Source organism: Aphanomyces astaci (assembly GCF_000520075.1).
Source record: "Aphanomyces astaci strain APO3 unplaced genomic scaffold supercont1.3, whole genome shotgun sequence".
NCBI classification, from domain to species: domain Eukaryota; phylum Oomycota; class Saprolegniomycetes; order Saprolegniales; family Verrucalvaceae; genus Aphanomyces; species Aphanomyces astaci.
This window is the reverse complement of record NW_009798266.1, coordinates 777,302-802,070: the sequence shown is the minus strand read 5'-3', so window position 1 is coordinate 802,070 and position 24,769 is coordinate 777,302. Positions and strand designations below refer to the sequence as shown.

At 50.2% G+C, this 24,769-nt stretch overlaps 9 protein-coding genes across 13 annotated transcripts; 8 read left to right on the top strand and 1 right to left on the bottom strand.

Annotated features, from left to right (window-relative positions):
• Positions 1–219: 219 nt before the first annotated feature.
• On the top strand, positions 220–785 carry H257_01855 (hypothetical protein; the record flags this gene model as incomplete). Its single annotated transcript, XM_009825269.1, has 2 exons — positions 220–241; positions 295–785. 2 exons carry the CDS (start codon positions 220–222, stop codon positions 783–785), a joined length of 513 nt encoding a protein of 170 aa, XP_009823571.1.
• A 61-nt stretch (positions 786–846) lies between these two features.
• On the top strand, positions 847–1,259 carry H257_01854 (hypothetical protein; the record flags this gene model as incomplete). Its single annotated transcript, XM_009825268.1, has 2 exons — positions 847–944; positions 995–1,259. 2 exons carry the CDS (start codon positions 847–849, stop codon positions 1,257–1,259), a joined length of 363 nt encoding a protein of 120 aa, XP_009823570.1.
• A 287-nt stretch (positions 1,260–1,546) lies between these two features.
• H257_01853 (hypothetical protein) lies at positions 1,547–1,921 on the top strand (the record flags this gene model as incomplete). The annotated part of the gene is made up of 2 exons (XM_009825267.1): positions 1,547–1,574; positions 1,602–1,921. 2 exons carry the CDS (start codon positions 1,547–1,549, stop codon positions 1,919–1,921), a joined length of 348 nt encoding a protein of 115 aa, XP_009823569.1.
• A 2,755-nt stretch (positions 1,922–4,676) lies between these two features.
• Positions 4,677–5,021, top strand: H257_01852 (hypothetical protein; the record flags this gene model as incomplete). The annotated part of the gene is made up of 1 exon (XM_009825266.1): positions 4,677–5,021. The coding sequence occupies one exon, from the start codon at positions 4,677–4,679 to the stop codon at positions 5,019–5,021; it is 345 nt and encodes a 114-aa protein (XP_009823568.1).
• An 81-nt stretch (positions 5,022–5,102) lies between these two features.
• On the top strand, positions 5,103–5,724 carry H257_01851 (hypothetical protein; the record flags this gene model as incomplete). Its single annotated transcript, XM_009825265.1, has 2 exons — positions 5,103–5,630; positions 5,707–5,724. The coding sequence occupies 2 exons, from the start codon at positions 5,103–5,105 to the stop codon at positions 5,722–5,724; spliced, it is 546 nt and encodes a 181-aa protein (XP_009823567.1).
• An 890-nt stretch (positions 5,725–6,614) lies between these two features.
• H257_01850 (hypothetical protein) lies at positions 6,615–6,902 on the bottom strand (the record flags this gene model as incomplete). The annotated part of the gene is made up of 2 exons (XM_009825264.1): positions 6,615–6,737; positions 6,789–6,902. The coding sequence occupies 2 exons, from the start codon at positions 6,900–6,902 to the stop codon at positions 6,615–6,617; spliced, it is 237 nt and encodes a 78-aa protein (XP_009823566.1).
• A 575-nt stretch (positions 6,903–7,477) lies between these two features.
• H257_01849 (hypothetical protein) lies at positions 7,478–7,882 on the top strand (the record flags this gene model as incomplete). Its single annotated transcript, XM_009825263.1, has 1 exon — positions 7,478–7,882. The coding sequence occupies one exon, from the start codon at positions 7,478–7,480 to the stop codon at positions 7,802–7,804; it is 327 nt and encodes a 108-aa protein (XP_009823565.1). The 3' UTR covers positions 7,805–7,882.
• Positions 7,883–9,041: 1,159 nt separating this feature from the next.
• On the top strand, positions 9,042–13,398 carry H257_01848 (hypothetical protein). The gene is made up of 12 exons (XM_009825262.1): positions 9,042–9,206; positions 9,255–9,339; positions 9,388–9,523; positions 9,570–9,708; positions 9,754–9,942; positions 9,991–10,075; positions 10,136–10,277; positions 10,338–10,845; positions 10,895–10,961; positions 11,216–11,351; positions 11,405–12,843; positions 12,907–13,398. Exons 1-12 carry the CDS (start codon positions 9,074–9,076, stop codon positions 13,346–13,348), a joined length of 3,501 nt encoding a protein of 1,166 aa, XP_009823564.1. The 5' UTR covers positions 9,042–9,073; the 3' UTR covers positions 13,349–13,398.
• A 542-nt stretch (positions 13,399–13,940) lies between these two features.
• Positions 13,941–24,206, top strand: H257_01847 (hypothetical protein). 5 transcript variants are annotated; one of them, XM_009825261.1, is made up of 39 exons: positions 13,941–14,090; positions 14,136–14,220; positions 14,271–14,406; positions 14,456–15,722; positions 15,771–15,852; positions 15,914–16,052; positions 16,105–16,378; positions 16,449–16,533; positions 16,824–16,959; positions 17,072–17,180; positions 17,262–17,411; positions 17,465–17,549; positions 17,612–17,744; positions 17,787–18,321; positions 18,386–18,467; positions 18,525–18,672; positions 18,720–18,999; positions 19,064–19,148; positions 19,200–19,338; positions 19,387–19,924; positions 19,989–20,079; positions 20,142–20,265; positions 20,309–20,588; positions 20,658–20,742; positions 20,807–20,948; positions 20,997–21,077; positions 21,149–21,314; positions 21,380–21,464; positions 21,521–21,659; positions 21,720–22,197; positions 22,268–22,352; positions 22,417–22,558; positions 22,623–22,818; positions 22,892–22,976; positions 23,045–23,186; positions 23,244–23,583; positions 23,656–23,734; positions 23,779–23,905; positions 23,946–24,206. In XM_009825261.1, the coding sequence occupies exons 1-39, from the start codon at positions 13,970–13,972 to the stop codon at positions 24,159–24,161; spliced, it is 7,692 nt and encodes a 2,563-aa protein (XP_009823563.1). In that variant the 5' UTR covers positions 13,941–13,969; the 3' UTR covers positions 24,162–24,206. The 5 variants fall into 5 exon arrangements, with proteins under 5 accessions (XP_009823563.1, XP_009823559.1, XP_009823562.1 ...); XM_009825257.1 differs by having other exon boundaries at positions 17,229–17,411; XM_009825260.1 differs by having other exon boundaries at positions 23,244–23,734.
• Positions 24,207–24,769: the final 563 nt, after the last annotated feature.

The window sequence follows — 24,769 nt, the reverse complement described above, 5'->3', positions numbered from 1 at the left end:
GAAACCTTCAAAGCAAATACGACGCAGTATGAATACATTCTGGCAGGTGCAGTGTTGATGGTGAGTGAAAACTCCTATTTGTGATAATTGGGTGGCGTTACCAAAGTATTATTTTATGCAGAGAATCCCACTTGCAACTTACAATATCGGGCAACCTTTAATTTACGCACTACGTACCTGCGAAAAATCCTTTTCAGGTAGAAATGTTTTCCACATATCATGGGATATTGTGTCGTACTTCGTATAACGTGAATCTGTATCCATGGTATCCTTGGTCGGATAATCATGTGATAGCCTTGCAAGCCCAGGGACATACCTTCGCTGCATCCCCTGGAACCACCCCTGCTGCGAAGGTGCGACGTGCTCGCCTGGCCCAACTAGCCCGAGCTGCAAAAAAGGCGGACACAGGCGCCACTCTAGTTTCCTTCCAAGCCCAAGATGCCGCTTCACGCGCCAAAATTAGTGCCGACACGTCCTCTGCCGCCGTCGTTGCCACCAATGCTTCTGCTCCTGCGACTTCCGTTTCATCTACCCCCTCCGACCCACGTTCCCAGCCCACTGGCTACACTATCGTCTCGTTCATCAAGCGCCGTCGGGCACATAACGACCCGGAATACACATACATCGCCAAAGTACGCACCGAACAAGGAAGCATGGCCACGCACCTCTTCCGCGAATCCGACCTACCCAACCGTGCGGTCTCCATTTTCGAGGCATATGACGCCTACTGCAACACCTCACCTCCCCCTCTCCCGACAACGTACTCCGCGTGGCCCAAGAGCTAAACACCCACACAGACGCCTTACTGCATCAGCCAGCCCTACGAAACAATGCCTTCCTGAAGCCATGCGCATCGCCGCCGTGAAGCTCGCGGCTTCACTCAACTTCAGCGAAGGGGACTTTGTCGATTTCAAGAAGCCCACAGCATTGAAGGGACGTGGGGTGTCCCGCTCAAGGCGATCCGCCCCTTCCTCTACCATCTTGACGGTTTTAGTCTCAAACTCGACCGCGCCGCCTTGAAGATCAACCATGTCGGTCACGCTTCGGGCACGGTCCCCCACGACATGAACGCCTCCCCCTCTGCGAATGGCCCCACCCTCACGGACGCTAGCGGGATCTATTCCATTGACGAAACTACTGGTTTCAACAAAGTGATCTACATCCTCTCCCTGGTACTCCAATCCCCGTCATTCTCCAAGGGCGCCACAAAAGCCCGCAAGAAGTCAGCCAACCAAGATACCATGACTGCCTCCAAGTAGATACTAGTTAATTGCTCTAGTAGGTTGCTGTCATTGGAACTCAACCCCATTACGTATAATGTACACTTCTCACCCAGGGACATGCCTTAAGGGGCATCAGGGTTACCGTATGGGGTGAAGTAGATCATATTTTAGGATGCGTATCAAACTACCGTAACTATCAGCATGCTGTTAGTCGGGAATTGAAATCAAATGGCAAAGGTCTATCTGGCACTGATGTCGTTTAATTAGGCAATAACGAATTGTTTAAGGCTACGACCAAGCCAGCGAACGGAAACTTAAATGTAATGGAAGCTGCCCCGATGGAGCCCAATGGTATGGTCTAACCAGGAGCGACTATAGAACGCACCAAAGTGTCGGCCAATGGAAAGGCCAAGAAGAAGTCGACAACGACGGCATCGACAAAGGGGAAGGTGAAGTTGAAGGCACCACCCCGGACCACCGCGACAGTGCAGCAATTACCGAACACTGCTGCAGATGGTGAACAATCTCCGCCTGATGCGGGGAGCGAAGCCCTGCGCGAGTTGCTGCAACGAATTAAGTTGGCGTATCCAAGCGATTCGGACGACGAAACCAAGGATGACCTGATGTTGCCAACCAGCTTTTCCAAACCTACATTTCTATTATGGAATTGCCTGCATCATTTTTTCACCACAGCGTAGGTGGGAAACCCTTGCTGTTTCCACGAAGCACATACTTCACATCAAGTGCCCCTGGACGTGTTATTCGTTATTTCGTGTCACACAACATTGCGGTGATAAAGACCCACCGTCCAAAGTATGTTGATGGTTGTGTTGTTCGTCACGTTGTTCAATACAAATATGTGCAGCGCCGACACCCTTGCTGTATTCAGTGAACAAATTATCGTGCATATCATATATCAACTTTATACCGAATTATTTTTCCTCATGTCATGCCACACAACACGGTGAAGTTCGAAACAATTGCATATTGACTGATGAACGCCTTCGAAGTGTATACGGAAGTACTGTTCACCTCATACAATGGTACATTTAGGTGACGTTGACATCTTCCTGGAAATTAAATTATACAGCCGAAGACACCTCTTGTTTTCGATATATTTGAGACAATCTCCATACATTCTTCAAGTCCGGTGAACATTTGAAAATTTTGGGTTGAGCGGCTGATTTTATTTGAAGAATACACACGCAATTTTTGGAAGAATGACAATATAATTTTGTGACCTTATAGCCAAGATTCTTCTCTTTTGATTGGTACAAATTTCACACAAATCCATTGATTGGTCATAAAACTGCTATGTGGCAAACCCAAAACGTGTCAGTGATTTGGGACGGAGTGGTACTGCACTTGATGAAGGGGCGCCTGCATAATTTGAGCCCCAGATTTAGGCATCTACGTTGCCATGGCTTCCATGTTATGAAAGCAGCCCTTTCATTGCATCGTTGCAAGTGGCGCCAATCACACAAGCAGGCTTTCGATGTTGTCCACGCCGAACGTAGGACACGATCCGTACTGGGATTCGGCCTGCGTACACGAATTTTTATTAGCAGCGATCGCTTACAGTTAATGCGAATACCGGTGACAATTTCTCGTTTGGGTTGGTTTTGGCTCATTATTGTGGATTCGACACGAATTTCCAGACCCCGTCGAATCGAATCTCGCCACCGAATCGAATCACGAATCGACGATATTGGCTGATCCAATATTGATTGGATTTGATTGGCTATTACCGAAAGGACAAGTATATTCAACCAATCAGAACTCCGGCGTGATTCAATATTGATTAGACAAACCAGGCGAATTTTGGAAGTTTATAGTGAATTCAGAATATTTGAACTGCAAAAACAAACCACCGCCACGTTGTGATTCGTCATAAACGATTTAAGCCAATCATATAATACTACACCATTAACTGTAAGTTCAGGTTATTTCTAGTATATTTCGTCCGACGCGGAACTGATTCACGCCATCTACGTTATGTTCGCCGAACTTTCGACATATTTCGTCCAGACGTTCAATATATTTCAAGTGATGTTCCATCTATTTCGTTTTTAGATGCAACTCAAGCAAAACAACGTGCTGCTTCATCAGGGAACTTCCATGTCACCCACATTTTGGGCAAGACCGTAGAACAACTTGAGCTACAAGGTGTAAGGTTGCAGAGGATTCACGTCGTCCCAGATCTAAGATTTAGACAAGTTCAATACGCTACAGTATCCACTACCTGCGATTTACTTGATTTGCATCTAAAAACGAAATAGATGGAACATCATTTGAAATATATTGAACAAATTGTAAAATATACCGGCTGTGGGGTGAAATATACCGGGCATTAGTCGAAATATACTGCAACGATGCAGGGTCTGGATGAATATATCGAATGTTCGGCGAACACAACGCACATGGCGTGAATCAGTTGCGAGTCGGACGAAACATACCGAAAATAAACTGAACTTAAAGGAAAAATGGTGCAGTATATCCCAATGACATTTGGGTGGCGCCAACGCAGCCGCATACGTACTATGCCAACCCAATTCAGTCTCGGGTTCTACCAGTATGCAAACATCTCGCTAATGTCAACAACATATCCAAGCGTACATCAGGCATGTAGGTTGAAGTCTATGAATAGTGATGAGGACAACGAGGTGGCACAACTGCTACTTGTTTGCGCTCGGGGCAATGGGGAGATGCGCGGCGTGTGATTACTCTCTACGGGTGGACGAAGTGGCGTAGCTGCCTTGAATGTATTGGGGGTGGTGATCGTGGTGATCGTCCGCGGTTGCTTCACACCCTCACGAAGGTTTATATATGAGCATTTTAATATCTATATTTTTTGCCATTATGGTATTAATACAGCGGTTTCATTTCATTCAGGTTCCATCCGAGCATTGGACATTGCAAGTAGAACTCACAACATAATGCAATTCAACGTACAGTACATAGATGCAGACCTCTTGGCATCATGACGGAATCGCAAAAGGTGCACACGTCACCATCGCTCGGTCGTTCGTAATGTATGTGTTGATGCGAATAGTTCACTGTAGGTAATAAGGACCCGTCTGGCAACTAGATATATTTCAATATTCTGGCCCAAAATGCCATTTTGGGGCCGAATTCAATATTAAATCTGAAACATCGTATCTTGTTTGAAGAATTTTACTGTAACCCTAATCCAATAATTCCAAGTGGGAGGATTTACTCCTTGAGGTGGTCCAAAACGCCATGTTACAAAATAGACCTTTAGGGCTGGTCTGGATGCCACCATTATTTTTCCGCCAGAAATCCTTCTGGCGCTTTTATTCACTTTTTCCAAAAACACCAAGCGACCTAGGAAAACTGCCACAATATATTTGAACCAATTTGTCTGGATACCTCATTATAATCCGGAAGTTTTCAATCAGAGCATTTTAAAAAACGCGCGAAGTCGGATTGGCGATGCGTCACGAGCTATGGCTGCTCTACTTGCGGCGCCGAGCTCACCGACGCAAGCGACTTCTCATGATGGCATACATCAGCTACCACTACGCTGCTTTCGTTAACAAGACACCAAAACGAACATCAATCCTGACAGGAGCGATGTGGGTCCAAGAGATGATGATCGGGAACCACGACGCCTTCGTCGACAGCTTTCGAATATCCCGTGAGACATTCCTCATGCTACACGACGAGCTTGTTAACAAAGCTGGGCTTCAGGCAACTGGAAGAATCAGCTCCGTTGAACAGCTTGCAGTGTTTATGTACTTTGCTGGGCAACAAGTAACAAGCGCCAACCTCCAGTAACGGTTCCAACACTCGGGCGAAACCGTCACACGTCACCTCCGGCGAGTGCTCCATGCTGTTAAGCAATTGGCCCCCACGTACATGGCCTTGCCACTTGCAAACTCCCCGACACCGGCATTTATCGAGAACAACCTCAAGTTTACGCCGTACTTTTCGAAATGCCGCATGGCGATTGACGGCACCCACATTCCGGTATGGGTCAAATCAGATCAAGGTGCTCCATTTCAAGGCCGCAAGGGAGTCACTATGAACGTTCTGGCAGCCTGCAATTTTGACCTGCAATTTACCTACGTGCTGGAGGGCTGGGAGGGGTCAGCCGGAGACGGCAAAGTGTATGCCGATGCACTGGAGAAAGGCTTGACAATGGACGACGACAAATACGACATTGCTGATGCGGGCTTTGGTTTGACCCTGCGTTGCCTCACACCATACGGTACTCGGTACCATTTGAAAGAGTACGGTTTGGGACGCTTGAAGCCCCAACGCAATGAAGAGATTTTCAACCTCCGACATGCCCTAGTTCGAAACTGCATTGAGCGAATATTCGGCATTGTGAAGAAGCGATTTCCAGTTATGTCGCATGGGGTTCGTTACGATTACGGGTTCCAGGTGGATCTAGTTATTGCATTGTGCACGCTTCACAACTATATTCGCATTAGTGGTGTGGATTGTGGGGTCTTTGAAGCTCAAGCCGCAGCACTGATTCGACAACAGCGTGACATGCCATTGAATCAAAATGAGAGACCACAATTTGCGAACGAACCTGATAGCGAAGAAACCAAAGTATGGAGAGACCAAATTGCGTCCCAAATGTGGTCGCAATACCAATGTACGTTAGCTATTATACGCGAGCAAAGACGTAACTAAGTTCAAGATCATGGTAGTACTATTAATAGTTGTTTCGCGTTGTGTTATATCAAAAGTACCGATAAGTTAAAAAAGACTGACTGTGAAATGAAATCAATTCAATTCCTAACTAAATTGTCACTAGGCAATAGTAGTTGTCGTCAGTTGATTCAGCTGACGGCGCAACCACGCAGAACGATTTTCACCTTCCATGCAAAGGAACATTGCGGCGCGCGTACCATTTTCCATAATGTCGAACGCTAACACCATGTCGTCAATCTCCAACTCGTCAGCAAAATCTTGCTGCAATGTTCTGATGGCTCGTTCAGTCGGCGACATTCCATTGCCCACGGACGATGGGCGTAATACTTGTATCAAAAGCTCCAGATCTTTGACAGCGGCGTCGTTAACAGCACGAAAATCATTTCACAACTTCGAAGCGAGCGGCGTTCGCTGCTGTTTCTTTTGGCGTTCCTCGGAGGAAGCGCTTTGACGTGCTCTTCCTGCGTCAACTTGGTTTGAGGCACTTCGTCAGTACTGCTGTCATCGCTGGCATCATTCTCCAATACTTCGCCGTGTTAGTGTTCGTATTCGTTGTGATACACTTGTGCTGGAGGGGGCGCAGCCGACGCAGTCGCGAATCGGCCCGTTGCCATTGTCCCCCGAAATAGGGTCACACAATGTGCGAACTGGGGAAACGGGCGATTTTGCCATGTTCGCCACGACATCGGTGTCATACGTCGAACGTCATCCCACGTTGTTGACAAGCATTTGACACGGCACCTTGATGACTCCATCCCATCCACTGGAATTGGCGAGCTTGACGACCACACCATACATCCCCTTGATCGTGTCGTACCTCGACTTTAACTGCACCATTTTGCGGTCGAGGTTATGAGCGTCGTTGAGTGTCTAGAGTACCGCAGTCCAAGCTTCCTTTTTGAAGCCGCTGTTGGACTTGTTACCCAAGACGACCGCTTGGTGAACGAGCTCTTCAAGCCACGTCTTGTCGAGCTCGTCGGTCCAGATGCCCATGGATGTTGTGTCACGGAAGTGTAGAAATGAGCGAAGAGGAACTGTTCTTTACAATTTGGCTTATCCAAGACAAGTCACAGGAATAAAATACGTCGATTTGGCGTATTCTTTTTCTGGCATAAATCAACCAAATGGCACTTAATCTCTGGAGAAAATTTTCTTGTAGCACCCAGACACACGTTTCAAGGGAATTCCAATTTCGATATTTTTCCTGGAAAAAGGCCATTTTCTGACAGAAAACGTGGCATCCAGACCAGCCCTTAACCTTCATGAAAATGGCAATTTTGGTTAATCCCATTTTGCCAAAAAATGGAATATTAATTTTGAAAAGACCAGACGGGTCCTAGATAATTTCAAAATATCTGTATATATTGAATTTTGAATAATGAAATTCGCAAGGTGAACCACCTTGCTCCTTTTTAATATCCAATCAGAGTCCATCACACCTTGTTTCTTACTACCTCCATCCGAGAATAAGTGATTGGTTTGGCAAAACTTGAATCCGAAAATAAGTGATTGATTCAGTTTTGATGCCTCTGATTTGACAAAAAAAAGTCAACAACCAATTATAAACCATGAAAAGCAACATATTTAGGAACTTACTATCCAATCCAAAGTCTCAGATAATTATGTCAATCGAGTCAGAGCTGTCTGTCCAGCTTGTGTCCACTCCTTCTTCGTCAGCATCGTATGACGCAAGGCAGAGATGCTCAAGGTTTGAGCTCAACCTAGCTAACTCCATATCTTGCGAGAGGCGACGTCTTGGCACAGGGTGTTCGATCCTGGGTTGTACGCAGCTCTCTTCCAAAGCCGTGCTACCGTTTGCCAGTTACAGGCAAACTGCGCCGCAACATTGCGAAAAGAGCCGTAGGGAAGCTTACCATCTCTCGCGACAAGAGTGAGGAGATGGTGGCAGACGTCTGTGCGCTGCTGCGGAGTGAGATTGGGTTTTGTAGCAACAGATTGTGGCATGACGTGAAATTGAACACTGGAAATGTTGACATGGCTTTTTTTTGCATTGGTATTTATCCTATTCAAGTATAGTTGTACCTTTTTCAATCCGATAGCATCTTGGAGTTTGTATGCTACAAGTCGTTGCGAATTAAATAGGCATTTGAGCTCTGATATAAGCGTATTCAGTCCTCGAAGATAGTGCTTGATTTCCCGAGCCAGCTGATACATTTTCCTCGAAAAAATTCACAAAACTCTTTGAAATATGACGAATTTCCCAAATCAATCACTTATTTTCGGATGGAGGTAGTACATAATTGGCTATAACACTGACAGAAGGGTTACAATTTTGAACTTTGAATTTTGTAGAGCTTTGTGTGATGCTGCCCCAGAGAATTGTGCACTGATGAGTGCACTCCGACTATGTCCAATGTGGTTCTCCCCTTACACCTAGCATTAGGTTGTGCGCTCGGGTGGGTCGCAATGTCGTGGTGGCACTGGTGGGCCAACACGGTGGCGTAAGAGGCCTTGGTAGCACCCATCGCAAAACGCAAAGTGCTAAAGGCGCCTCTTCAGCACTTGCGATGGGTGCCACCAAGACGTCTTGCGCCACCGTCCGCGCAACCACGTGATCACACCGGCAGGGAGGTGTACGGCACCGACACGGGCTGGATGGTGGAATGTGGGATGACCAATTTCATTGGGTTAGTAGGCAAGTGGTGAAATGAGACCTGTTAGAATTGACCGAGTCCTGAATACCACATCACATGACCTTGCTCTCATACACAGCCTACAATTATCTCAAGGGTCCTTGCATCAACCGCCATAACAGCAATATATCGCAACAGGGCGTGATGAATCTACGCAGCGATTTTCGTGATTTCACCGCATCTGATTGGACAAAATTGGACAATTTTGAATTCTCAAGGTGACTGACCTGCCTTGCGAATTCCAAAAAGAGACAGACACGCGAAAAATATAAATTATCAATACTAACTTGAAGATATATTTAATTGAAACTATACAATTTCAGAATTATTTATGGAATTCGCAAGGTGGTTCACCTTGCGCTCCATACAAAATTGCCTATTTCACCTTGCTTTTTCTGGTTAATGGAATATTATTTTTGAAAAGACCAGACGGGTCCTAGATAATTTCAAAATATCTGTATATATTGAATTTTGAACTCGGACATATATATTTTGACGCTGTACAAGGCAATGCAAGGGCATGGGAATGCCTTGACTACGGTTGAGGTATGCCGCGTGGTCTGGGCAAGGTCCGACGGGAATCCGTGGTGGCCAGCGTATGTATGCGACCCGTCAAAGCTCCGGGATGAGCTGTACGCGCTAGGTACGTGGAGCTTCATGGCGACGAATGGTGTTTAATCGTCGCTCGTAGGGTCCAGCCATCGGCGAATGCTACGAAAGGCCAAAGCTGAGCCAAACGAGTTCTTCCTTGTCTTCTACTTTGGAGCTCACCACTTGTACGTCGTATATCATATCGTGCTTCCACCATGTTAAGCTCCATGTAGTCGTCTCCACGCCCCCAACGACGGCACTCTGCAGCCGTGGATGTGTCCACGCTACTACGAGTTTCTTCACGGTCATTCCCAATTCAAGCGAGGTCCATTGAAAGATGCATTTCGGGAAGCTATCCGTGAAGCAAAGGTTCGAGCATTCCATTCGTCGTGTCCATGTGGTAACATGTTGGTAGGACTTCGTCGCCGCGAACGAGGAAACGAGACTGTTGCCGCGAATGGTTCCATCAGACATGGACTTGTCCCTTGAACCTCCGCCTTCATCATCGTCGCAAACGAAAATGCAACCGTGTCAAGATGCAATTGTCGTCATTGGTAACGGTCCCTTTGAAGATCCATCGTCACCTGACCTTGATTTAGACCTGGACAACGACACCACGACGTTGACATCCCCTGGCCATGTGCTTACAGCAGACGACCTGCCATTTCACTGCTTGGCGTGGAGCTACGTTGTTGGAAAGACATGGTGGCCAGTGTACGTGTGCGACCCCGACGTCATCGGGACGCATGCCAAAGCTGCCGACAAACGCTCCAAGCTTCGGAAATTGGGTACTACATACAGTACAAGCAAAATCATGTTTACTGTTTTTCACGTAGAGGCGACGTATGCGACTGAGATTCGAATCGCGCAAGCGAACGCAGGAACCCAGCGCCTGTTGTATTTCTTTGGCAGGCACATCATGTACAATCACGTCCATGAATCAATCTGCGTTGTATCATGTTGCATGCTCTTGGTGATTAGTCGACTGCACGACACCGCTGCGTCCGTGTCTAATACTGGAATCAAACCATGGGAATGCACCGAGCACGCCAAGTACTTGGCGGGGGATGTGGGGCTGGCTCGCAAAGACGAAGAGTATGCACGCGCGATGAAGGAAGTCAAGGTATGTATGTCCGTCCATCTGGCCATTTTGTAAAAGATAGAGTTGATTTTATATATATAGGACTATGTAATGGTAGCCCCGGAAACCAACCCAAACCCGCCGTACGTCCCCTCCAAGGCCTCGACGCCGTCGCCCGCGGACTCGCCACCACAGGAAGCCCCCCCCTCTCCCCCCCTTCCCCTTCCAAGCCAATTGACAACTGAATCCACACCGCCCACTCTACAATCCTCCGACTCACGTTGTTCCCATCCACCAAATACCAACACAAATCCTTCCGCGAACTCGTCACCTTCATCATCGGGGGTGTCGTCTGAACCTTCCAAGGTGGTGGATCACAAAGCGCCGGTTTCACTCAATGGGCTTGGAGCAGCCGTGGCCGTCGCTTCGATCCCACAAGGGGACAACGTGAGTCCAACCTGTGGGGAGGACGGAGGTTCGTCCGTCAAGACAGAGGCACAAGCAGACGCCGCCAGCCCTGTTCGGGAGGGGGTGGCGTGGGCGTTCCTAAACGATCAGCTCTGGTGGCCCGTGCTCGTGTGTGGGTTCAAGCTCGACGACAACACGCCAGGTACAGTAGGCAGTGCAGTTGTTTTATGCTATTCTCTTATGGTGATTAGGAATGCTGCCTTCGGAGCCTTCGCGCAACCAAGTCGTGGACGTATACTACTTTGGACGCAAGCACTTGTACGGGATATATATATATTGTCCATTTACCCCAAACTTGGACGTTTGTGTGCTGATTTACCAAATCCATCGATTCTTTGTACGGATTATTGTATGTAAAAAGGGTTCCTGTGGCGATTTGGTGCACACTAATTGAAGTCACACACTAATTTGACGTTGAGGATAATTGTTTCGTGCAATCGGATTGGCTAATTCCTTCTGTACATGTATTTGGTTGTGTCGATTCATTCTCCAATAATAATGTGTTATGGTAGTGGCAACATCGACTCGACCGTGCTCAAGCCATGGAACGGGCCAGAGCATACCAGTTTTATTTACGACCAGTCGATGCTCGAGACCAAAAGCAAAGCGTTTGTATCGGCGTTTGCAGATGCCGTGGCCGAGGCTGGGGTAAGTAGTGTGTATTGTATATCTATCTCCATAGTGTGACTATATACATCTAGGACTTTGCCTCTGTGCTCCACACCCTAAGCGACCAGCCGGCCAACTCGCCCGCGACCGCCCCTCCGATTCCGTCTGCCGAGCCCCCTCGAAAAAAGCAGGCGCTCTTGACATTGCCGACAAGATCAAACCAACTGATTTCAGAATATGTGATGCTGCGCAACGTCGTGCAGGCCGTGGTGCCTGCGTGGAAAGTAGCGTGTGCGACCATGACCCTCGAAAACCTCGCGGAATTCACCAAGTCCCTGCAAATCGTGTTGAACCAGCTGCATGCGATAATGCGCAAGATCATAGATAACCCTCGGACAATTGTGACACCGCTCGTGTTTGTGAGTACGTACCACTCGGCAGTCATGTGTGTGTGGACGATGGTGCTGAGTGTTTCGCTCAAGAACGCGGCGCCGGCGTCCCGCTCGGACACGCACTTCATGCACACGTGTCTACATTGCTTTCTCGAGAGCGTGGACGGCGTGTACAAGCCGCTCCTTCACTCCAGCGTTGTGCACCGGTGCTTACAGTTTGCCCACATCGCAACCCAGTACGCGCGGGCTCCGCTGGCACCTGAAGTCCAACGCGCCCGCGCTTGGATGCACGACTTCTTCCAGCTGTACTTGGCCAAGCCGCCGACGTACGACAAGTGTCGCGCCTTGGTTGCCGACACGACAAGTGGCCTGGGAAGGCTGCCGGTGCCCGTGACGCGCGAACTGGCCAAGTTGACCGCGCTTCGACACGGATTCGAACACCCCGCGGTGGATGTAGAGCCTGCCGCCGACAATCAACAAGAAGCGTCGATGTCGTTTCATGACCAATCGCTGGGGCTGCACATTGGAGAAACTCAGAATGGGCTGCGTGTGCTCGGCATGACCCCGACCGCGCCAGAGCCAACGAAACGAGCGGTGCAAAGCGGAACCATCCAGCGCGGCGACGTAATTGTCGCTGTGAACAGCATTCCCATCGCCCAATTCGGCGGGTTCCGCGAGCTGTGCGCCGTCGTGGCGTCCACAGCCCGCCCCATCGTGCTCACGTTTCGACGGCGGCCGGTGCGACCTGTGACAGTGAAGCCACAAGACGCAGCAAGGCCACGCACCGCACCGCCCCAAGACGATCCGACACTGGCCGACACACAGACGGAGAGCGCCGCTCATCACCCGCCGCCGCCGCCCCCTTCAAACTCGTTCCTGGACACCCGTCGTCGGATGCCACCACTGCCGACTGGCCTCCAAAGGCAGTCCAGTATTATTCACACCCTGGACGAACTCAACCCCGGTGCTTCTACTCACGAGGTTGCCAACGTAGCGACCAACAGTGCTCGTCGTTACGTGGACCCCCCAGCCATTGCAGCAGAGTATGGAGGACATGCCACGTCACAGTTTGGCCCACAGCAGGACAGTCGGTTTGTCACGATGGCTACACAAGGGTGCCACGATCCCCGAGTTCGCAGGTAACTAGGCGTATCACACACCATAGTTTGTGTATACATACACTGATGTTGGTGGATTGATAGAAGCGATACCAATCACTTCCCCGGGCCGTACAATGTCGCCAGCTTGGAGCAGGGGTTCCAAACTACGACCCCCCTACCACCCTCAAACGTCAACACCAGCACCACATGGAATATCCCCCCCCAGCCTAGTCTTCGCCCGTTCAATACCATGCAGTTTGCACCACCACCCGCTACCATGTTTGACCAGGCAGCACCACCCCTGGACATGTCGTATTACAACCCACCTACAAACCCACCAGGGGGGTATTTTGGGGCGCCCCCCACTTACATGAACTACCACCAACCCAACGTCGTGTACGTGGCTGTGCCTGCTGGCCATCCATTGTACCATTCCGTGCTGCAGCAATCCATGGCGGCATCGTACCCTCCCCCACCCTCCTTCCCCCCCCAATTTCAACAACACTCGCATGCGTGGAATCCAAACGAGTATGCCCCGCCGTGATATTAATCGTGGGTTAACTGAATGCAAACAATCCCTTGGTTCTATGCACATTGAGAGACGGTCGTAAAGTTTGCATATTGACACGAGTTGACTTGCTGCAATGCAATTAGGAGTGCAATTAGGAGTACTACATATTGTGCATTTCATCCAAATTTGTGAGTCATGTCACTCGATCCATTTCATCCAAGCTTGTACAAACTATATGATACAAAGACTAGTATATATATGGTTTTGCCCAATGCGGAGGGACTGGCCCGAGTCAAACGTTCGGGTTGGCAGAAATTTACCAGAATGTGATTTGATTGGCTTAGGTGGTTCTTTAATCCATTCTCTCAGATATTAATACTATTAATAGTAGGAGTATTCGTTTTTCCAGTTTCGAATCGATTTGACAATACTGTGTAACGTTATTAATCAGACCAATTCCGGTATGAACGTACCAGTAGCGTTAGAGAGTTCGAATACTGTGGTAACAAATACCTATGACAGTGCATTACCTGTTGCATTCGATATTCCGCTAGTATTCTCCACATAGAAAATGTATGTAGGGAGGGTATAAGATTGCACGATTCGGATTCCCGCTTTTTCAGTCATCATTTGAAGCCAGCAATCCGTCGGCGTATGACCACTGCCAGCCCTGTCGCGTTCGATACCATGGCATGGGTGCTCACTGACGGTCATCCATGGTGGCCTGTCTATGTGATTAATCCTGCCCACATCCCGCCAGAGCTCAAAGCGTTTGGTACGACCTATGCGCAATCCTCAACTCGACCTGACATGTGGATAGGTCAGTTGGAGCGCGAGTCTGCCGAAACGGCCAACGCCGACGACACACGCGTGCATCTCGTGTTCAACTTTGGTCGGCACACATTGTACGTACATGGAGTGATTGCTATGGGAGCGTTATCGATAACGCCCGTAGGTCTGTGCACAACATGGACGCGATGAAGGCATGGAATTGCACTCAACATCCTACACTGCTTCAAGGCTACCCGATGTCGGCCTTTCGAAAGCGAGGAAACATCGCCGAATTTCGTGATGCAATGAAAGAAGCAATGGTGTGTGGTTATTCAGCATATGCCAAGTGTGATCGTGGTCATGTGATAGGTGTTCGATGCGGAAGACATCGCCACTCGTCGATTGCCTCTGTCTGAACCACACAACATGGACAAGGAAAACCAAGACCCGAGCACCCCCAACCGCGAACTCGTGAGTGCCAAGGCAGACGGCGACCTTCCTGGCCCCGTTTGTACCGTCGACATTACTTCGCCAACTGGGCCAAGCCTTACCACTCCAATCCATGGGGACGACAATGACGAGTGCCATATTTCTCCGCCGCCGCCCAGTCAGCCAAGCGACGGGGGCATCGAACTACCTCCACAAGGAGTTGCTCTTGGGAGTAAGGCCAATGCCAGTCCACCCCCCTTCCTGGCAGTGCCTGACGAACCATGCACAACCATTGGGGCTCCGCAAGTTGAGCCCAGTCCAGTCGATGCGTCTGACCTCCCCCCACGCGAAGGACCGTTGGAGTGCCCCAACGTTGTTGACGAGCCCGTGGCGTCGAGTTCCGCGACCGACGGCACGGCGCACGCCGACGTTTCGGACACGGTGGCGACCCCACAGAAGTCCGATTCCGCCGCCGACGAAGCCACCATCACCCAGAACAACGAGGAGGAAGTAGATGGAATGTTACTAGCCGGGACGTCAGAGAACGATGGAACTGTGATTACCGAGATCGTGTCCTCGTTGGTCGACCGCGTCATCACCGCCGTCCTTCCCATGTCCAGCAAAGAAGACGACGAAAAAGATGCCATCGCAGGCAAACAGGCCGAGCCAAGCGATGATGTAGCGCTCGACACCGCTCGAATCTCTCTTCCAGACCAGGGATATAGCAGTAGCAGACGTGTGGCCCCTGCACCACCCAAGCGCGACGACGCCGCAGAAGAAGAAAGCGGTGAAATTGCGCCGACTGGTCATCTCGTGGATGCACCGATCAGCTCACCCACCACGGCGGACCAAACGAAGGCGTCAATGGACTCGTCGTCACCCGTCGGCAAACCAGCTGCCCCCATCGACCAGTTTGCCAACGCGCTAGCCGACCCAGAGCTCATGGCCATGGCGGATATCTTAGGCATTTCTATTGAACCCCACACTCCAACGCAACAGCCCAGTGTCACAGCATCGTCATCGTCAGTAGCGATCGCGTCGACAAAAGCAGTGTCACAGGCCGTTTCAACTGGTGAATCCACCGGCAGTCCTGTGGTCGACAGCATGGGAGTGGACACGATGGCGTGGGTGAAGCGGGGCGCGGGGCCGTGGTGGCCTGTGTATGTATGTGACCCCACGACCGTGCGACAGAAACTCAAGCTCTCAGGTACCACCCAATCGCTGGAAGAGTTAAGGCGACTGTCCTTATTTGTAGGGCCAAACCACAACATGATGCTGTATCGAGCGACGACCCACCCCGACATTCGGCTCGTGTACTTTTTCGGCCTCAACAAACTGTACGTTGTCACACATATATCCCGTCGACGATGTCACAGGACTGATATTTGCGTGTTGTAGCGGCAGTACCAAGCTCAGTGCTCGACGAATCAAGGCGTGGAATTGTGCCGAACAGAATGCGTTGATGTTTCCTCCCATCTCGCACTTGGAGTCCAAGGCCACGTTGGATGCCTTTCGCGCGGCCGTCACGGAAGCCCAGGTCGATTGTGTTGCGTTTATAATAGAATTGCTTTGAATCTCGCAATGTGTAGGCATACGTGGACTCTTCCGACAAGGTCCTTCCTGCATTATCAACCGCCGCGCACGCAGCGGAAGCCACACCCACGAAACGGTCGCTAGACGTGGACGGCAGAACGGCTGACTACAGCTCTGACGACGAGGATGCTGCAGTCGGCATGTCAGTTGAGGCCGATCATCCGCCGCTGCCTGTTGGGGTGGTGGCGTGGGCCAGAGCGAACAACGGCCCGTATTGGCCAGTGTATCTCTGTGACCCGACGACGATTCAGTCCAAATTGCGTCACCTCGGTAATATATATATATATATAGGCGATTTGTATGATGAGAAGCTGACAATATATATGTCTTGTATATGTAGGCAACCGCCATGCTGCGCTGTTGACTCGGGCGCGAAAGCATCCGCACGAGTACCGATTGGCCTACGTGTTTGGCAAACATGAATTGTACGACCAGATTTTGCTATATTGTGCTTTCGAGTGAAATTTCGTTTTGTGGCGTGGTTTCTCGTTGGTATTTAAATCGATTTGATTGGCTACCACAGATGAGCTGAAAATTACTAGCCAATCAAAACCTTCTGAATGAAATTCAACCAATCAGATCGATTGTGGATCGGTTTGGTCGGCGCGATTCGATTGCACCCCGTCCCCAAATTTGTATCAAATCAACAATATTTGAAAACTCTTTATTGTAGATATATGTTTTTGTTTAATATATATATATATGTTATTGGTAGTGCGTTGCACAAGGTGTCGGGTCGAATGAAAGAGTGGAATTGCCCCGACCAGCTCGAGTTGATGCAAGGAGAGCACTCTGGGCTACGCCACGAAGAACTATTTGAAGACTTTTCGTTGGCTGTGATCGAAGCCGAGGTAAAAATCAATGGCAAAACTATATTCGTAAAGATATATATATATTCGTAAAGATATACATATATTCTGACCAAAGATATACATATATTTTGACCATTACGTGTATGCGTAGCAATACCTGGCAGCGGACGACACCTCTCGAACGCTGCCGCAGTTGACCAAAGCGGATATGGGGATGTCTGGCGACGACGATGACACAAGTGCTGCTCTATCATGTCAAGGTACTGTTCAAAGTTAGGTGGTATAAGACTCAATCGTGTCGTCCACAGGTTTGTTTAACGAACCGTCCAACCACCGACTAGAACTCGACCAAGGACACGCGGATGAGGACGGTGGTGCGGTGGTGGATGTGCCGTTTGACTGCCTGGCGTGGGGACGGTCCCGCGGGTATCCGTGGTGGCCAGCTTACGTGTGCGACCCTCTCCACATGCGTCCGGACTTGGTCGCATTGGGTAACAAACAACCCTCTCGAGGCTTGGTATACAACCTTGACATTTGGGTTTAGGAGGATTGAGCAGCAGTAATTACAGCACGGCCAAGCGCAACTTGACGGGGTGTCGCCTGGTGTACTACTTTGGCCGAAACGCATTGTACGTGAAACGACTTGGTGTGATAGTTGTATATGTACATTATATACCTGTGAATGTGTTAGTGGCCTCTTGAAGGCACGCGTCAAGCCGTGGATGTGTGGCGAACACGCAACGTACGCCCGAGGCCACCCAATCGAACAACTGGCGGCGCCCAGCATGGACGCTTTGTTTACGAAAGCGAAGGCCGAAGCATTGGTACAGTCGTGGTCACTGGGCATTGTCTCATGTGTTATGTAGGCCTTCCTGGACAACCCAGCCTCTGCGTTTTCAATCAAGCCAAGCCCTTTACACGTTGCTATACTGCCAAGTATAACTGGGGACAGTCCTCACGTAGCGCATCCATATCAAAGCAGCAGCAGCAGCGATCATTTGGTGCTGACAGAGCCAAAGAAACGAGGTCGTCCGCCGAAACCACGCGATGGGTCCGCCGATCCGCCGTCGAAACGAAGCCGTTGTGCTGTCACAACCGCCCCTTCTGCCTCCGACGGTGTCGACCCGCCACCCACAGACTCGACAAGCGGCGGTGGAGGCGGGGAAAGCCAACATGGCAATGCGGACGACAGGGCACCCAATGACGGGTTGGAGCCGACTGACTCGACCGAATGGTTTTCAAACGCTGGCGAGTCGTCCGAGCACGAGGACGGCGACGACGACGACGATGTCGCAGATGTAGCGAATGGGTCGGTCGGCTGGACCAGACCCCCCGGGTCCCCGTGGTGGCCAGTATTCGTGTGCGATCCGAGTCTAGTGCGGGACCATTTGCATTTCTTGGGTACGAATTCTCCATTCGTCAGTTTAGTCTGGTTCATAACATGTATATCAATACTAATAAGTAGGCGATGCCCATCAAGCAGTGTTGGACAAGGCGAAACACGATCCAAACGTTCGCCTTGTGTTTTACTTTGGCATGCATAAATTGTAAGCCTCATATATCTATGATATATGTATGTGCTGAGTGTACATTTGTGATCCTAGGGGCCTTGTGAAAGGAAATAGCCGAATTCGAAACTTGAAGCCGTGGAAGTGCCGCGACTTCCACCTGTTTGTCCAAGGATACCCCGCCGGCACCGTCCAAGGCTCGGTGGTGGCCGCGAGCTTTTTTACTGCGGTGCAAGAAGCGCATGTATGTTTGGATGTACATGTAGAATCATCATCTCATGGGAAACACAGACGTTTGTAGCATCCGATGAAAACACTCGAGTGCTGCCGCGCATGGTTCCGTCAGACATGGACCCGCTCCTGGAACCTCCAGCTCCCGCGAGAACCACGCCCCAAGACAGCACGAGTGCCGGAGGCGACGTCGTACCCATCAACCCTTCGAAGAAGCGACCCCAAATCCTGGCTAACATTCCCATTGGCCAAGTAGCATGGTGCAAGCCGTCCCGGAGTCCGTGGTGGCCAGTGTATGTGTGCGATCCTGCCAATCTGCGACAGAGTTTGCACCACTTGGGTACGTGTATTATTCTTATCCCATATACAACCTTCAACATTGATCACGTCTATGTGTTGAATAGGAAAACAACATCGCAGTTTGCTTGTCAAGGCCCAGCAAAACCCGACGGACACGCGCTTGGTGTACTACTTTGGCCGCTACATTTTGTACCGCAAGTAGCAGCGATGGACTCTGTGCTCACGATGGTGTTGTTGTAGTGGCCTCGTCAAGCTCAACGGCAAGATCAAGCCGTGGCGATGTGTGGAGCACGGGGACTTCCTCCACGGGTTCCCCGAGGTCGCCATGGATACCCAGGATGTTGTGGACGAGTTTTACAATGCGTTGAAAGAAGCCGAGGTATGGGGCATTGGACAAGTAGTTGGATTCAAACAAGCGATGTGGTAGGACTACTTGGCGGCGGATGAAGACACGCGGTTGCTGCCGTTCTTTGTCGAGTCGGACACGAATCTGGACTTGGACCCGCCGCCCCCTTGTGCCGACAACCCCCACACAGATGCTCGTGGTCATAATGCTGATACGACAGTCGCCAACGAGCAAGCTGGGGACGACGAGGAAGTACCCCCTGGAAATCACGAACGATCATCGAATCAAGCAACCAGCATCCCGCACGACGCTGTGAGTGACGTGGTGCCGACGACCGACGACCACGGGGATGTGACTTCGTTGGATTACTTTGGATTGTACACGACACCGCCAATGGAGCTTCCGGTGACGAGAAACATTGCCATCCAAGAAGGGCCGACGAATCAAGTGGAAACAAATCATCACGATGAGCCAGACTCTGTCCCGCAGAGCACGAAAGAGGTGGCAAGCGCCGCCTTGCCCCTGGAAAGCCTCGTGTGGGCTCGGTGGGCCGATGGGTCGTGGTGGCCTGCGTACGTGTGCGACCCCCACAAGCTCAGGGACACGCTGCACAATTTGGGTACGTCGCCATTATCGAATAAACCCCGAAACCCCGAAACCCCTGACCACTGGACTGGACGTAGGCACGCGCCATCACTACGACAATAAGTGGACACTGGCCAAGAAATCCGAGTCGGGGCAGCGGTTGGTCTACTATTTTGGCCGCTACTGCTTGTACGTATTGTTCCTGTGCAAACGATGTATGTGTGAATGACTGGTTGATCTAATTCGAGTAGTGGGCTGCAAAAGAAGACGCTGCAGCCGTGGAAGTGCGCTGACCACGCCACTTTTCTCCGTGGCCTTGGTCGCTTGGCTATGCAAAACCGTGACACGTTCATCAAAGCCCTCATGGAAGCACAGGTACACTACTCGACGATACGATACCATCCAACTCGAACGATAGGATTTCGACGCTTGCGATGCCACCGAGCGCCTGCCTCCGCACATGGTGCCGTCCGACATCAACCCACTGGTGGACCCGCCATCGCCCGAAACAGCCTACTTCGTGCCGGACGAGCGAGCGGTTCGAAGTGAAAAAGCCAAAGTCCCCAGCGTCGTCTTGCAGGAAGCCGTGCCGGCAGCCGACGTGGACATTGTAGCGTGGGCGAAGTCAGACGGGTATCCGTGGTGGCCAGTGTATATTTGCGATCCAGACAAAGTCAAGCACACGCTGTATGCCCTCGGTAATATATATTTGATCTATTATATATATATATCGAAGTATGATCTTGCTTACTCGTTGTGTTTGATAGGCAATGGACACGATTTCATTTACAACGAGGCGGTTCGAAAACCAAAAATCCTTCGGATTGTATACTTTTTTGGGTCCCATCGATTGTACGTTTAAACTAAAGTTATCTATATATATATATATATCTGACGATGTATGTATGGTGTGTAGTGGCTTGTCGGAAGTCCATCCCAAAGCGATTCAAACTTGGCAAGCCGATAACCACGCGGTGCTGCTCCAGGGAGTGCCGAAGAAGCTCATGCAGCGAAAAGGGATCGTTGACGTGTTTGCGACTGCGATGGACGAAACAAATGTATGTGACACGGTCTCGAAATAGTTGACACTGTGAGGATTCATTTAGAAATTCATTGCGTCCAACGAACCTGTGCTTGTCTTTCCCGATGTTGTGGACGAAGAGCTCCAACATGACACGCTGGACCAGGTAATGAATTGTTTGGATTTATATAAGACTTATATAAATCCAAATAATTCGTATCTAAGGTTAATGTGTAGGCTCAACGCACATCATCATCTGTCCATGAATCAAAACCGGACAAAGCAGAGCCAGTTGACACGATCGCGTTCGACACGGTCGCGTGGGCGTATCTGAGTGGCTTTCCGTGGCTACCGGTGTATGTGTTTGATCCGTTTCGGCTCAAGCCAGAGCTCGAACACTTGGGTAATATTTATATATATATATTTACTTGGTCATTTGTTTACTTGGTTGACTTGCTCTCGACGCAGGAAGCCGCCATGCGGAGGTCCTCAAAGAAGCCCAACAGCACGCCGACACGTATCGCATCGTGTACTATTTTGGCTCGCACAACTTGTACGTGTATATATATATACCCTTTATCGACGAATTTACCTCAACTGTGGGGCTAGTGGACTGCACAAGACTCCGAATGTGACCCTGCGACACTGGGGGTGTGCCGAGCACGACACCATGTGCCTCCCCACGCCAAGCAAGGCCAAACGGTCGTCGTTTCGCAGCCAAGTAAAGAAGGCGCTGGCCGAGGCCGATGTAATCGACATTGATGACGGACTTTACAACAAGTTGCCAACTTGAATTTATTTTTTCTAGACGTATCTGGCGTCCAGCGAACGTATCCGGTTGCTGCCGAAGTTTACCGCGTCAGACATGTATTCGCTGGCGTCTGCCGACCGCTTGCGTGTGTCGGTTGCGAAAACGCAAGCGCAACGAGCCCATCGCGAAGTACCACGCGGAAGTCGTCCGCCCCCTTCCTCCAAGGCGGCACGCCCGAAACCGCCAAGTCCGACGAAAGCACGTGCTATAACGACCACCAAACCATCCACTGCGACCAAATCAACGGCATCCCGAGGAGCCCCCCCCATCAAGCACGACGTCGACTCGGATGACTCTGAAACGTTTGAAAAGCTGCTGATAAAGCACGACAAAGCACTGAAGTCCAAGGCCGCCAAGCCAAGTGTCGACCTGATTCCGTACAACTGCCTCGCGTGGGCGCTGCTCGAGGGGTACCCGTGGCTTCCCGTGTTTGTATTGGATCCGTTCACGTTGCAAGCTGACCTCCACCTCTTGGGTAACCCCCCCAAACTCTCGTACTATATTGGACATATCCCTGACGAATCTATGGGGGGGGGGTATTGTAGGAAGTGGCCATGGTGCGAGTTTGCGCAAAGCCAAAAAACACCCCGACCGCTACCGCATCGTGTACTACTTTTGCTCGCACAACTTGTACGTGTATAAGATAACTTAGCCCTGGCACACTAATATATATATATATATATATATATTGTAGCGGACTGCACACGCATCCTGCCACGACGCTTCGGCCGTGGAACTGCCATGAGCATGCTTCATTTCTCACTGGCTTTCCAAAGAGATCGTGCCGCGGCAAGAAGATTCTAGAGGATTTGGTGGATGGCGTCCGAGAAGCCGATGTATTACCCCCATATGAGTCTTGTATATGTATGTATCGGTTTTGTATGATGGTGGTTGGGATAGTGCTTTGCAGCTGCGGCTCCGGACACTCGACTGCTGCCGTACATGGTTCCGTCGGACACGAACCCGACGCTGGCGCCGCCCTCGCCGCAGTTTGTGCCGTACAATTCACTAGCATGGGCGATTACAGAGGGATTTCCATGGATGCCTGTCTATGTCTTTGATCCGTTTCAGTTGCGCTCCAAGTTGACGCATTTGGGTAGGTTGGGTCGACTAGATGCTATGGTCATGAATATATATATATATATGATATTTCGTATATGACACACTAGGGAGTGGCCATCGAGACCTTCTCCGACGGGCACGGGCCGCGCCCGAAACCACCCGCCTCGTGTTTTATTTTGGCTCGCACAGTTTGTACGTTGTTTTATATATATATGTATATATTATTACTCCAGTGAATGAAATACATATAATATGGGCAGTGGGTTGCACAAATTCGATGGCACGTTGAAGCCATGGAATTGTTCGGAGCATGGCCAATACTTGGAAGCCAAGGCGGATTCACTCTTGTACATCAAGAAGAGCGTGATTGAGCAATTTGACATTGCCATGGACGAAGTCGAGGTAGGTTCTTCACTTGATTCATGACCGCTCTTCAGTTAATAACTACAATGGACACAGGTGTTTTCTTCGATGGACGAGGGCCACCGGTTGCTTCCGTACATGGACCCGTCCGACTTCGACAACCCGCCGACGCTGTCCCAGCCCCCGAGTCGCCACGTCCGGACGGCCCCTCGCTCCCGAGAGGCGTCTCCGCCCCGCAAACGCGCCGCCAAGCGCCTCCGGTTGTCGAACGAGGACGTCCCATCGAAGAGCCGGGCGCAAGTTGCCGCGGCGCATGAGCGGGCGGTGGAAGTGAAGCGCGCGTTCGAGGCGAGGATGGCATGGGTGCAGTGGGACCGAGTCGTGTGGTGGCCAGTCTACATTTGCGAGTCGAAACCAGTCCACCGATATGTTTGGGGTACATGAGTGGACGCCTGAAAAAAATGGATATATATATATATATACGAGGGGGATCTAATCGGTGCATTAGACTCGGAACGGCAGCACATGGAATCGACAGACTATTCCTCCACGTTGGTCCACGTGTATCATTTCGGCACCAAAGCCTTGTAAGCTGACGACGCGGCTACGTTGGTACTCACTGTGATTGTAGTGTTGAGCATGCGTTGAGCTCCATCAAGCCATGGCGATGTCCCGAGCACGATGCGATGAGTCAGGGTCCACTTGCATCGACCGGCGGCGTTAAGGATTTGTTCAAAGCTGCGATGGCAGAAGCGGAGGTGGTTATGACACGTGGCGTACATTGACGAGATTGCGTAGGAGTTTGCGGACTCCATGCCCACGCAACCCACGGAGGACGACGCACCGGATGAAAGCGACGAGGACCCAGGAGTGGAAGAATTGGGCGAGCCGGAACCACTCAAGTCGCCTTTTGACGACGAAGACAGTGGCGATGACATCATGAGCGACCATGATGACCACCACCACAGCTCGGAAGAAGAAGAGTCTGCCGACAGCGACGACAACGACGTGTAAATGCACATATATGATTGTTAATGAATCTAGTACGTGTACCTACTACTAGTAGTTCTCCTAGTACTACCGTATACCTTATGGATCAGTAGTGCCCACGATTTTGCCTTTTCGAGTTGTACCCAAATCGATGTATGGTGTCAATAAAGAACAAGTCGCTTTATATTGGTCAAATTTGTCGTCCAATTATTACATTCTAGCCAAGCAAATAAGTGGAAGAAGTAGAAATGGCCAATCCGAACAATATTCGAAAGAAATCCGACCACCTTTCTGAGTTAACAATTCAGATTTTACTGACATTTTTGGGGGTATAGAATACGTACCGGTAGAGTAGTCCAACTACTTAATCCGTTTCACATTCTAGCCAATTATTATAGTTTACGTAAACACGACACTTGTTTTTTTTCACCATTTCAAAATGTCCACGCCTTCGAGGCTGAGTTTCCACACGCGAATATAAATGAACCACTGTCGTCACACTCCACGAGCACTATTCAAAGCGAACTTGCACACAACTGAACCAGTACTACAGTACTGGTATAGTGGGAGGCTGCTTGGGCTATCGAGTACGTACTACTAGTACGTACAAGGAGTCTTGATTTTCTAGACTC

Excerpts from the sequence above, each read along its gene's own strand:
- H257_01847 (XM_009825257.1), top strand. The coding sequence starts at position 13,970 with ATGACCACTGCCAGCCCTGTCGCGTTCGATACCATGGCATGGGTGCTC. Across the intron at positions 18,322-18,385 it reads GGACCATTTGCATTTCTTGG|GCGATGCCCATCAAGCAGTG; the intron begins GTACGAATTCTC and ends ACTAATAAGTAG. Across the intron at positions 21,660-21,719 it reads AGGCGCTGGCCGAGGCCGAT|ACGTATCTGGCGTCCAGCGA; the intron begins GTAATCGACATT and ends TATTTTTTCTAG.
- H257_01848 (XM_009825262.1), top strand. The coding sequence starts at position 9,074 with ATGCAAGGGCATGGGAATGCCTTGACTACGGTTGAGGTATGCCGCGTG. Across the intron at positions 9,207-9,254 it reads GGATGAGCTGTACGCGCTAG|GGTCCAGCCATCGGCGAATG; the intron begins GTACGTGGAGCT and ends CGTCGCTCGTAG. Across the intron at positions 9,340-9,387 it reads TACTTTGGAGCTCACCACTT|TCGTCTCCACGCCCCCAACG; the intron begins GTACGTCGTATA and ends AGCTCCATGTAG.